The 12899-nt window shown below is 36.7% G+C and overlaps 1 protein-coding gene across 1 annotated transcript in view; it reads right to left on the bottom strand.

Moving 5' to 3' along the window:
* cep55l (centrosomal protein 55 like) overlaps window positions 1-3328 on the bottom strand; it is a 17735-nt gene extending 14407 nt beyond the window's left edge. The window contains exon 1 of the mRNA XM_037690896.1: window positions 3272-3328. Coding sequence (XP_037546824.1) covers window positions 3272-3328 — 57 coding nt within the window. The remainder of the gene's footprint in view (window positions 1-3271) is intronic.
* Between the last annotated feature and the right edge of the window lie 9571 nt (window positions 3329-12899).

Genomic DNA, 12899 nt, shown 5'->3' with positions numbered 1-12899 from the left:
AATAGGATACGATTTGTTTAAGAAAATAAATAAAATAAAGCTATTTTGCTAAAATCCAGGTCAAACCAGCTAAAGAAAAACACGCCCAGGACATGAACATAACATAGTTTTGTTTACTTGTATAAACTACTACTTGTGTACCAACATACACACTTTTGTGTTGTTCTCCTTTAAGAGTCAGTTTATTTTATACGAGTACGTTTAAAATGATAAACTTTGACATTAGTTGCTATATATTGCAGCTAATGTACAGAATACTCGAAGACTCGCACCTGTCAAGATTTTATTTGCGAACATAAATTGACACAAAAACGTCGTCGAGTTACCCAAACACAGCGGTGTAAAACAAAAAGTACTGACCCAGATAAGTGAGCAATCAATACATATACAAACAAAAACTACACTTACATAAGAAGAGGGCTGAAAATCACCCCTCAAACCAGGCTGCTTAGGACGAGACCGTTGTTTAGCCAACACTTTCGTTTCCTGAAGTTTGAATTGCAGCGCGCTGACGTCACGTACTTGACGTAAACTTACATGCGAATGATTTAGTTACCCGTATGCGCCGATGTGTGACATCTTACGCGGAGCTTGACAGTTAACGTGTAGAAAAGAGATTTCTCTAAATTTTAACAAAATTCACTTGAATCTTCTCAATGAGTTGTTCATATATAATATTTATTTACTTGGAAAATTTAGGTTTAATCTCTATTTTAACCTAATGGTCGAAAGTGCGCGCTACCAGGCTGGCTGTTCTAGTGAATAAAACCCAGAGCCTTTAAACGCCTTTGGACATTTATAATATTTAATATAATAATAACTCAAGGGATATAAAAAGACAATTCTATAAAAGTTTAAAATAATTACTCATGGACGTTTTGTGTGAATTCAATTCATGCTAAAATAATTTAAAAAGCTTTTCTACATCCAAATAAGGTAAAACAAAAAGTAACCTGTCTTTATAAAAGTCTACATCCTAGTACAGAAGTACAAGTACAAGCAGTACAAGTACAGAAAGATTGATCAGAGCTGTTACTACTTATGATGCATGCGGTGATGAATTATTAAATACATTGTCTAATGCTGTTTTAGTTTTAAAAAGTTTATAGTTTTAATGGATTTGTTGTTGGTCCCATGCGACATATTATTTTAACTCATGTCTGCACAGCTGTTTTGATATAATGTCTTATTCAAGACTATATTACATATTTCAAGAAAGGAAAACTTAAAAATGATAATGTAATGTTATACGTTTTCCTACTATTTATTCTAACAGAAGGCATCAGGCATTTCCTTGTCTAGATGACAAAAAATATTTTATACACAGTATTAAATGTATATAAACAGTACAAATATAACATATATAATACACTTATATATTTAATAAGTTCAAAATGGGTCAAAAAAAGACTTAACGTTTAAATTTTTCACAAGTAAAACCCAAAGGACTAATATGATTTTGAGAAATCTGTGCAGCCTACAAGTTTGATACGTTGTCCTTGTTTTGTTAATTAAATATGGTTTAAATTATAGTTGAAAATCACTGCATTCCGTTTTATTTTCAAAAAACTTCTCAACTTACTTTTGAAGTGCTTTTGGATATTTCATTGCTGCTAAATATTGAGGCAAAATGGTTTCTTAAAAAGTACAGAAGTCTATTATAACTTTCGGTAAATACATTATTGACGGCCTTGATGTCTTCAACAGTTCAAGTTTGGTAATTAATCATTCAAGAGCTATATATCTGCTACTGTTATATTTCATCCTGTACAGCTGCCGAGTATATTTAATAACTCCAGCCATATTACAGAACTTGATTAAAGTAGGAGTGATGGTGAAATAGTGCTCGGTATTTCAGCTCCTGCCTTTGTCAGAGTAAACAGAAATAATGAGTTAAAGTCGGTAACCTTGTCATGAAATGGGCAGACTTGTCACTCATACTGAGCCCCTGTTCTTGCAGTCTGTTTAATGCTCATTGACTCATAATGGCTTGTATAAAGAAACACAGAGAATACAATTAAAATCTGCAGTTTCTCTAAAGTGATTGATTCTTCAAGCTTTTCGCACCATTATACAAATCAGTCGAAACTACATTTCTTCATATTTTGAGTAAATATGGACATTTTACAATTTTCCCCTCAGACATTTAAATTGATGCTTTATTCAAAATGTTGTGTATATGAGAAAACAATCTACTCTAGGGTTTATATATTAAGCCTTATACATATTATGGAGTCTACTTTAAAGAGTTCAGGTCATTTGAAATAGAGTTGTGAGAAAAAAGTTATCAATATCTTCCCTCCTGTAGATTGCTCCTTGAATGACTAGTTTGGACCAGATTAAGGAGCTCTAAGCAGATATAAGATATAAGTGGATTACAGTTTTAAAAACAAGTTTAATTTTCATTTCACATAACATTTATTTTGACAATTTTTTTTTAATACCTTTATTTAGACAGATAAATCCCATTGAGCTTCGAGGACTCATTTACAAGAGAGACCTGATTTCAACAAAGAATGATGACAACAATGGACAACAGCGACAACAATAGACAAATATAAAAAAACGCATACAGATTTTATTTTTTAAACAAATAGGATGGCAAAAAAAGTAACAAAAACAGCTAGATTATAAGGCGAATGTAGAAAACTAAAAACAGGAACATGTCTGCATTAGTCCTTGCCAGGAGTCAGGGTTGCCAGGATTTCTTCGATATATCTTCTATTTTTTCGAAGTGAGTCAGAACGCCCTGCATGAAATGTACTTGAAAATCAGAATCAAGTTTAATGGCACGTTTAAACAAAAAGGATTTTATCTTGGCACACAAAAGCAAAGTATTTCACACAATTGCCAGTACCGTATTTTCCAGCGTATAAGTCGCATTAGGGATGCACCGATCCAGATACCCGAGGTTTAGCATCGGCCGATACCGATCTGATACAGGAAAGAAAAAAAAAAAAAACGTGCTGAATTCCGTTTAACAAACTCAGCATGCTCTTCATGGTGAAATCTCTGGAGATGCTTGATTAAGTTGGTAGTTGTATAAGTGGAAGTTTTGGTGACAACCCCTGGAACCGCCCTTGTGCACGTATTGCACGTAGCTGTCCAATGCGTTGGCTGAGGTCGTGTGAAATAGTTCCAGATGGCTGATCCTTTCGCTCGCTCCATTTTGAAAACAATCTGTGCGGTGAGTTCGCTAGCGTGCGACGTCACTCAGAGCACAAAGCATAGAATTAGAGTGAATAGATCTGCCCAGTCATGGATCGGTCACATTGTCACAGATTCCAATATCGGGACTGATATCGATATTGGTTTCGGATTGGCGCATCTCTAAGTCGCATCTTTTTGCATACATTTGCAAGTCCTGCAACTTATACGCCGAAACGACTAATATACGTTTTTTTTTCCATATTCGTAACGCAATTTTTGACTGACGCTTAAAGTGTTCATTTATAGACATGAACCAGTAAACATTACCAGTTGCAGCCAATAGGACAGACTTTTATATGTTGTTCTTCCCTGCTGCAACACCGGCCCACGTTTCCCAGTAAAATCCGGTGATATAATAAATGCAACCTATATGGCAAAGGGACTTATTCCTATTTTTTCCCCACCTTTTTTTAGACATTTTTGAACTGATGCGACTCATACCCCGGAGTGACGTGTACGATGGAAAATACGGTAGTTAGAAATCTACAAAAATGACAATGAAATGTGCAAAATATGCATTTGCATAAAATATGCAGAACTATAAATTCTAAATGATCTCGTCAATCTGGTCCAACTGAAACCCAATTTACTAAACTGATTTAAAGAGGAAAAATATTAATTATACCAATTCACAGAACCACTACTTAAAAAGATCTGAGCTTCATTTGTAACGGCTGTGGAGTCTTTATAAATAAGATCAATTTTAAAAAGTTCTTCAAGGTTCTTGATAATCGTTTAAAACAAAAACAATGTATAAAATTAAAATAAGTTGCCTCTTCTTGCATCAGAGAGCCGTACATTTCAAATTTAATAGCTGGTTTGATGAAAATTAAAAGTAAACACACAGGAAGGATGTTTTTTATTTGACTCTTTGTGGATGGAGTGGACATTTTCCAGACCTCTTTCTTTGTTGTTGGAACAAACAACCCTCTGCACTAAAATAACCTCTTGCTGGTAAATTGTTTGCAACCTTGCATCAGAACATGCTCCCCCCCCCCCCCCCCCCGATTTCGGTAGAGGCAACCGGATTGATATTCGTCAGATTAAATTAGCCACAGATTTCCTTTCATCTGTCAGGGGGTTAGAAGGAGATTACTGATTAAATCGGACTCTTTTAAAGGCCTAGAATTTCTTGATGAATGCATATCCCCCGCTGCATTTCATGACACTTTTAATTCAAGATGGGCACTACCAAGTTTAGCACACGCCACACTGTCCACCTGCTCCAGCTCAGTTTTTCCTGTTCCCTCTCACATGATGTAATGAGGGAGATTTGCCTCCAGGTTTTTGGCTCTCTGTGGGGGTCCCACAGAAAGGACTGGGTGCCAGTACATTTGTGAGCTGCTGTATGCCGTGACCCTCACAGGTCACTGACCCAGCTCCAGGCAACCGGAGCAAAGCTAGTCGACGATGCAGGGCAGCAGGAGGTCTATAGCAGAGGGATGGAGCTGCTCGGTTGATGATGGCTCACCAGGAGCCAAACGCTCCTCCCTGGTGCTGATGAGGAAGCTCAACGGCAGACGGAGAGTCTGACAGCTCTAAAGAGGATGAAAAAACAAAGCGACATTTTAAACATTCTGCTCAGAGAAATGAGCCTTTCTGCCGATTTCGCCCCTCGTTCGGAGGCGTGTTTCTCATCACGCGATTGTCTCCCGGCAGTCTTCAATTAGCTTGATGGACAAACCAGGAGGGAGGCGTTGTCCAGCTGTAGCATGTCAGATCTGGCTGCAGCTCCAGAGCGCCATAATGAAAAGTGCTCTCCATGACACCGTCCCTGTTCAAAGAGCATGAAGACAGACACTTTCCACTGCACAGGAACAAATGTATCCGAGGATAACGGAGCAGACCAATGCTGGCTGAGCCGAGAGCGTCTGTACCGAAACATCTCACGAACCAGAGGGCAAATTTAGTATTTTTTAGATGCATGCATTTACAACTGATTAACTTTCAGAGTCAGTCCTGTTTAAGATGGCTGCTACAGCTAACACAGAAATAACTAACACAGCCAGTCATGGTGCCAATTTTACAGATCATAAAGACCAAAACATGTAAATTAAACTTAAACTGAACGAGACGGTTAATAAAGAAACCAATCTGAACACGGAACTTGAAAAGGTCCATACGTATTAAGATTACCCAGCAGCCTCAGCGGCTCACCCAGCCTCTCCAAGACTTCACAATATCATAAATGACTGCAACGACAACTGTGGGGGATCACTCTCAGCTAGTACCACACCAAATCTTAGATCAGTAGCTGTAAAATAGTATTATGTAGTATTTTACAATCACTTTATAATGTAGCTGTTTTTGTTTAGTTTATTTCATTTCTTTCATTTACTTTTTTTTTTTTAAATTTGCTTTTTTATGATCGTCTCTTGTCTGTACCTCATCTGTGGTCTTCGTTTAAGAACAGGTCTCTCTTGTAAACGAGTCCTCGCGACCCAATGAGACTAACCTGCATAAATAAAAAAGTTGAATGTAAACTGTATTTAATTATAGCCATCTTGATTTTTAATGTCATCTGGCTGTAGTGGCCATCTTGAATTCAAATGTATTCACCTGTAAATTTATCCGTTTGACTTTCTGCAAGTTTCATAAAAATTTGTCCAGTACTTTATGAAATATTTGCCAACAGACAGACATTTTTGCAATAAAATGTCACAAGACATTATAAAATTTATGAGTTATTGATATTTGCTCATGATTTTTTGAAATCAAACGCTACCAAGACGTCTAAGGCATAAATACATTAAAATGTTCTTGCAGAGGTTTTACTGCTATAACACCCCACACCTATATACAGCATCTTTTTTAACAACAGTAACAAGATAAACACTGAAAGGCTGTGTATTAGTATTATGTGTATTATATTATTTAATATAAAACAATATTGTGAAAAAAATCTTATTTTATTCTTTGTACAAATAAAGACAAGACCATAAAAATCTATATTTATTTGTGACGCATTACAAAATGTTCTTGCAGTTCACATGGAATGATCCTGAAAAAAATATGATAATATTCATATAACAAAACAAAACAAGAGGGAAAACTAATGCCATTTTAATGTTATCCTACCTTTAAAAAACACACCATTTTACACACAACAAATTAAATCACTATGGGTGTGAAGAAAATAACTAAAGAAATTAACAGTAACACAAAGAACATAGCCAGAAAACTGAGTAAAGACTCAAAAAAGTGAAGATGAAAAGCAATCCTGGTTGCTTGGCAACTGTGGGAGGAAAAATAAAAAGGAAGCAGAGGGAGAGAGAGAGAGTGCACATGTGCACGTGAGCGTCTCAGCCTGTGGAAGAGACGTGAACATATCGTGCAGATTCAAAATGCTGCGCGAGGCTGATAAATGTAAACACGGTCACATCAGGAGGATTACATGAGAGTCGTGGCAGGAGAGACGAGCTGACTGCTGCCATGCTCGCCAAGCTCTGAGGCAAAATGTTCATTTTATTAGTCCCTTTTTATTCAAGTAAGTGCATTTGATGTTGGTATAAATAAAGGCTAGAAAATAAAGTGGTTGAGAAAAATCTTTATAGATTAACTGTATGTTCTGTGAACGTGTTGAGACATTTTCTAGCACTTCAATGCCTATTGAGATCCACCTTTTCTTCTGTACGTTTTTCAGCATCCAACTACTCCCACAAGTTTTTCTGCCATTTCAACAACTCATATATCAAGACGTTCAGCTGTTTCACGACATGACTACTATGACTTCTGATATTGGTGCAACTTTAGCTTTTTGAGATATTTTAGCCTTTTCTGCCGTTTTCTTCCCCATTGAAAATGAATTTAGCCCTTTTTACATCTTTCATAACTTTTGATCGGTTTACAACCTTTTACTGCTACTTTCACATTTAGATCTGGTTTCAGCTTCCTTGTGCAACAATAAATAAATAAATAAATCTACTACTTCAGCTAACTTCAGCTGTTTTTTTTTTTTTAAACCGTTTTGTGCTCCTTTCAGCTTTAAGTCCAACATTTTTGTGCTTCTGGTAAATTATTTATGCTAATACCAGTTTGTTATGCTCCTTTCAGCTTATTTTTGCTAAATTTAGCGATTCTGCAAATTCAGCTATTATATAGCTGTTTTTACGCCAATTTCACATTTTTTCAGCTAATTCCACATTTTTTAAAAACCTTTTAAACTTCTTTCAAATTAATTCAGCATATCTATGCTCTACCCATTTCCTTAAGGTAAGTTAAGTTTCTTTCTGTTTGCTTTAGCTACTATTCAGCTGTTTTGGCAAATTCCAGCTTTTCTCAGAAAATTTAACCTTTGTGTTAATTTCTGCTTCTTTCAACATTAGTGGGCACAATTAAGCTCCCTCCACTTCCTTTTGGAAATTTAAGCTTCTTTCTAGATTTCTTTAGCTACTATTCAGCTGGTTTATAGAAAAACTAGGATAATTGCCATTTTTAGAGCTATTCAGCTGAAATTTGGCGTATTGGTAGCTGGCAACAATTCCTAATAGTCTCTGACTGAAAATCAAAAATCCAAGATGGCCGTCTTAGCAAAAAAGGAAAATGTACAATAACTCAGGCATTTTTAGAGCTTGTCAGCTGAAATTTGGTATAGTGGTAGCCGAGAGTGAACCCAAACAAAATACTGTCAGATCAACAGTTTATATCGGCAGCAGCCTGGCAGTCAATTACATTAGGAACAATTGTGCACGTTCTGCTTCCTTCTGATATATGAAGCTTCTTTCTGCTGTTTTAAGCTACTTTTAAACTGTTTTCTTGACATTCTTAAGCAAGAAGCATTCAGGCTTGCATTTTCACAGGACATGCAAATCCTCTAGTTTATCGTTGCTTCTTGACTTGTTGAAAAAAGTAAAAGTAAAATGGCGACAACTGGAGCACGATAAAGGTAGCATGGAAACTTCAGTACATGACAGGTAGAGGCTATATTAGACTCACCATTAAATCATATTTCACCGTTTCTTGTTTTGCTGAACAGCCCATCATCACAAATAATCAGCTGGTTGATAAAGTTTCGACTGAAAGTCTTATTTTTTTTTTAAGAACCTGACTCATGGAAGTGAATGTGATTTAAAATGGGAGTAAAATGGTGTTCTAACGAAAGATCATGAACATTAACTCAGGGCTATTCAACTGGCGGTCCGGGGGCCAAATCAGGCCCATGTGTGTTCAGTTCTTCCCACTATAGGATTCATTTAAATAAAACTATTTTAAATATTGAAGCAACCTTCCTTAATGAGAATAATCGCTGGATGTCCGTCCCTGAGCTCTTGGTTCTCAGTAACTGTGGCCCCCCCCCCCACCACCACACCACAAGCAGTTTAGTTGAATAGCCCTGATCTACATGTTTTAGAAACCTTTTGTAATAATCTCAGTTTGGACAAATTGAGTTTAACGGTGACTGGCCTGATGTGCCAACAGTCTGAACGGGGTTGAGACCAAAATTGATTATTTCCATCTTAAATACTTCAATCTTAAAAACTTCACAGCAATTCATGTGAATTTCACGCTGTAAACCTTTACATTGCCTTTGGGTTTGCATTACTTGGTTATAGAATTTTAGCCACAAATAGCAGAAGCAGCAACATGTAGCTGTAGCAAATCTGGGGCACTGTGACTTATCTTGTAATGCTAAATAATCTGCAGATTAAAGGTCAAAATAAAGAAAACTAATCTGTTCTTTTCATACCCATGGTTGATAAATCTTAAACACATTTGTAAGCAAACTGGATGCCTACTACCATGTGTGTGTGTTTATCTGCACAAACAGCTGAAGAGACTGAAAATTGCCAATAATGGCAACGTCAATGGAACAGCTGTTTGGGATTGAGAAGTCTGACAATTTAGATGTTTTGGTGCATATTTACACTAAGATTTGAATGCAGATGTCTAGCATGGGAAAAACAAACAAAACAGTATTTAACTATAAAATATTTAGCAATCAAAATACACGTTTGCAACAGCAGATTGAAAGAACGGTGTACAAAAACGAACTGAGTAAAACTATGCAAACAAGGACCTGAACTGTATATACTCATTATTGTGCAATAAACAAAAGCAGCATTGATTTCAATTAGAGGTGATCGCTTTTGTTAAGATAGTTTAACGTCTTGTGGCAGGAACAATTTGCACTACAAATTATTTTGAACATTACTGTTGCAGTTCGTTGGAACCAAAGATAATAAACCAGATGACACTTTAGATGTAAAATATATTGCATACTAGTGGTTTTGTTTTCCTTTTGTTATTTTTAGTACCACTGATATATACATATATGATAATGTAAACAGGGCGGTCAGAGTTGCCATGAGTTTATGTTAGGTGGGTGAATGATCTGATCATCTGACTGTTTGCAGTAATCTAGATTATTAGCAGAAATAGAGGGCCCCAAACCAAATTTCGCTTAGGGTCCCATGGAGGTTTGGGTTGACCCTGGAATGCAATGAATACGACTTTTGTTTATCCTTCATATAAACCTCCCTGCATCCTTATTTCCTCAATTTTGTGCGTCCTTGTGAAGTCCTGGCTAAAACCTTCTCGGTTGAACGATTAAATTATTGCTCTTCACCCTTCAAAAACCCAGCCTCAGCCCTGCACGTCTCGTCCCGCTGACTGTAGAAGAAAGCAGAGAAACAAAAAAGCGAGATGGAAGGAGAGATGGGATTCGGACCGCGAGTTTGTAATCAATTAAGAACCTAATAGATACTCCCTGAGCTTATATGTTTCAAGGAGAAAGGAAACATATTTCTAACACCCCTGACAGCTTGATTAAATGTTCCATCCAGTGGCATTTGGAAAAGACCGGAATTGACATTTCAGTGTTGCCACAAAACATGGCAGCCATCGTTTTTGCCGATGCAACAATAATAATATCCATCAGTTATACTCATTACAAAGCATAATTAATGAACAGCCAGATCCTGCCAAGCCCAACTCCGACGGATCCAAAGCTTGATATCCCCGCGTTGCTCCGTGGTGGGCACATTGAACAGAAACAAAGCTAATGAACTGCTCTTCCCTCCACCACAGAACAACAAAGCACACACAGCTTAAGACTTTATTACGCTTTCGACAGGCCTCCCGAGGGTTAATTCTAGTGAGTTTTACTGTGTCTCAGTGTGTTTTTGTGTTGTGCACCCTACTGTAGATGAAAACAGAGCCATGACTAATTCATCAAAAAAGTGATTCTAATGAATTCAACCACAAACTAGAATGTTAGCCATGTTTATAATTGCATATTTGTAAGTTACACATTTACACACAGTGAGAATTTTATTTGTTTTGTTAATGGCTTTGCTCTTTTTTGCTTTCAAGCATAAGTTTATAACTAAAAATGGGACAAATTCAGTTATTCTTATTCATCAATTTTCTTTGCCCCCTCTTTTCCAAGTCCTGGGGGAGCCGACGTTGTTATTATTATTATTTTTTTTGATACTGTAAAACCATCCTAAAGAATTTAACGCAAAATCAAAAATGTTTGGCTTTAGCATTAAAACAAGTGTATCTAAAAATTTCCATTTGGGTTGAAATGAAGTGACTTTGGTCTTTTCCAAGTTGTTGCACACAATTAAAATGCATTAAGGCTCATTATCTTGCTAAAATCTGAATTCTGCCCCGTGTGGATTCAAATCAAAGTCTGCAGCATGTATTTAAAGAATGGCTCGCTCCTTAGCTACACGCCGTCTTCAGTATTCATACATTTCACTGGGTTCAGTACACTGCAGTCACTCTTGTTTTCCTGGGTTTATTTCTAGAATGATAGACTTGTTTGTTTTTTTAGGAAGAGGGCTCTCAAAAGGGTTGAAATTTAGATCAACCCTAAAAGCTACACGTCCATGAAACAAATTCATGTTCTGTGACCATAGCTGTATGAAAACATCCAGTAGAGCAATGACCTTGCGAAAAACATCTGTAACCTTAAACAGATTTTTTCAGATTCGTTTAGGTGGTCTTCTAACAGTTATTATCTTACCTGTTGTAGATAACTCTTTGAACAATCTCATGTTTGAAGAACTAGACTGGAGCAGATTAATGAGCTAACAGCTGGTTCAAGTGGAGTAAAGAGCAAAGTGGATTGGTGTCATCATAAACCAACTTCAATTAAAAAAAAACTTCAATGTGGTTCAAACAAATGTTCTATTCTAACCAGGTTTAATTTGTAAACCAGTCGATGCCAGAATACAAATAGCAGGGTGGGCTGGAGTGTCCTGGGTGTCCTCCCCCAGAAAATTTTGAATAAAGTAGATGCGATTGCCTGCATTTTAACAGATTTAGCATCTATGTTAAACTGTTTGTAAACACGTCACTTCTGTCAAGCATCCTCCTCCCCTCCTTACTTGATGGAGCCCGACTCTGTTCCTGCTCATTGTTGTCCGACTCCACATGTGAAACATCCAGGCGGCTGCCTTGTGGGCTCCTGCCTGGTTACCTTGACACTCACCCTACCACTCTTTTAAGGGCAGAGATTTTTTTTAAGGGCAGGCGTGGAAATGCTACTTGAAGAGGCAGATCGTATGCTCGTAAGTGGCTGTTGTGTTTAAAATGAGTGTTTATGTAATTATTTTCAGTTTGCATATCCAATATAAGTTTTATTCATTCAAGGCAGTTATATTTGTTCATAACGTTATTATTAGTAAGCCTAAGAGTTACCGGATCCAAGCAAACGGTTACTGGAACACAGCCTGTCAAAAGCCCAGCTCCTGTTCCGGCAGGATCCAGCTCAAATTAAGCCCCGATCCTAACACACTGCCACAAGCATAAAAACTGTGCATACCATCATGATAAAGTTTTATACAAATCTGTTGCACGATAGGTAGCACTTGGATTATGTGTTGTGAATGACTCAGCTACAATCACATCAAATTTTAGCACAATCTTTGTAAAACTGACAACATTAAAGCCTTTGCGTTTCCTATATCCACGTGGCTGTGGTGGTCTTCATGAATTATTTTATTTCCTAAAGTTATTAACTTGTAGGTATATACATCCAAATGATTATTTAATGAAAATTGTATTAAATTATGTGCTGCTGCTCATGAGATATTTTGCTAACAGACCTAACTGACCACAATTTTTAACAAAGTTCTTTCACAATCTTATTAATTAAATGTGTTATCCATGTCAGCTTCTACATCAAATTTTAGACAAATGGTGTAAAAGTAACAGAGCTATTGCCATTTTTGTGTTTAAGGTAAATGTTAAAATAACTTTGCTTTAATGCATAACAGTTTCACATTCATTGCAAATCAACATTAAATTTTTTATATTTTTTAGGTTGAGTCAGAGTAAAAATAAGTCCCTTTGCAGCTCTGACAGTTCTGATGCTGAAATGTATTCATCAGCAGCTGAATACGTTTCCATTGTCAGTGTGTGGCATTCATTCTGTGACACCATTCAAAGCAACGGTCGCATCTGTGGGATCTGATTAAACCCATTGCTCAGATGGTAAAATGACGTTAAAGGAAAAAAGTTTGAGTCAGTTAATTGAGAAGTGCCTTTTCCTCCCCTTTATATACGTTTGGTGCTCTTTCAAAGGACTGCTCCAGACTGATTTCAATAAAGTGTATAAAATCCAGACTTCTGTCACTTTCACAGGCATCACTGACTGAAGCGAATGGAAATAATATTGAATGCAGTCGCTTTGATAAACTGATTAATACATTACTGTTATGTATATATATATATATATATAT

The sequence above is a fragment of the Nematolebias whitei genome, chromosome 17, assembly GCF_014905685.2.
Source record: "Nematolebias whitei isolate Nwh7 chromosome 17, NemWhi1, whole genome shotgun sequence".
NCBI lineage: Eukaryota > Metazoa > Chordata > Actinopteri > Cyprinodontiformes > Rivulidae > Nematolebias > Nematolebias whitei.
Note: the sequence above shows the minus strand (reverse complement) of the source record. Positions and strands in the feature narration are given on the sequence as shown.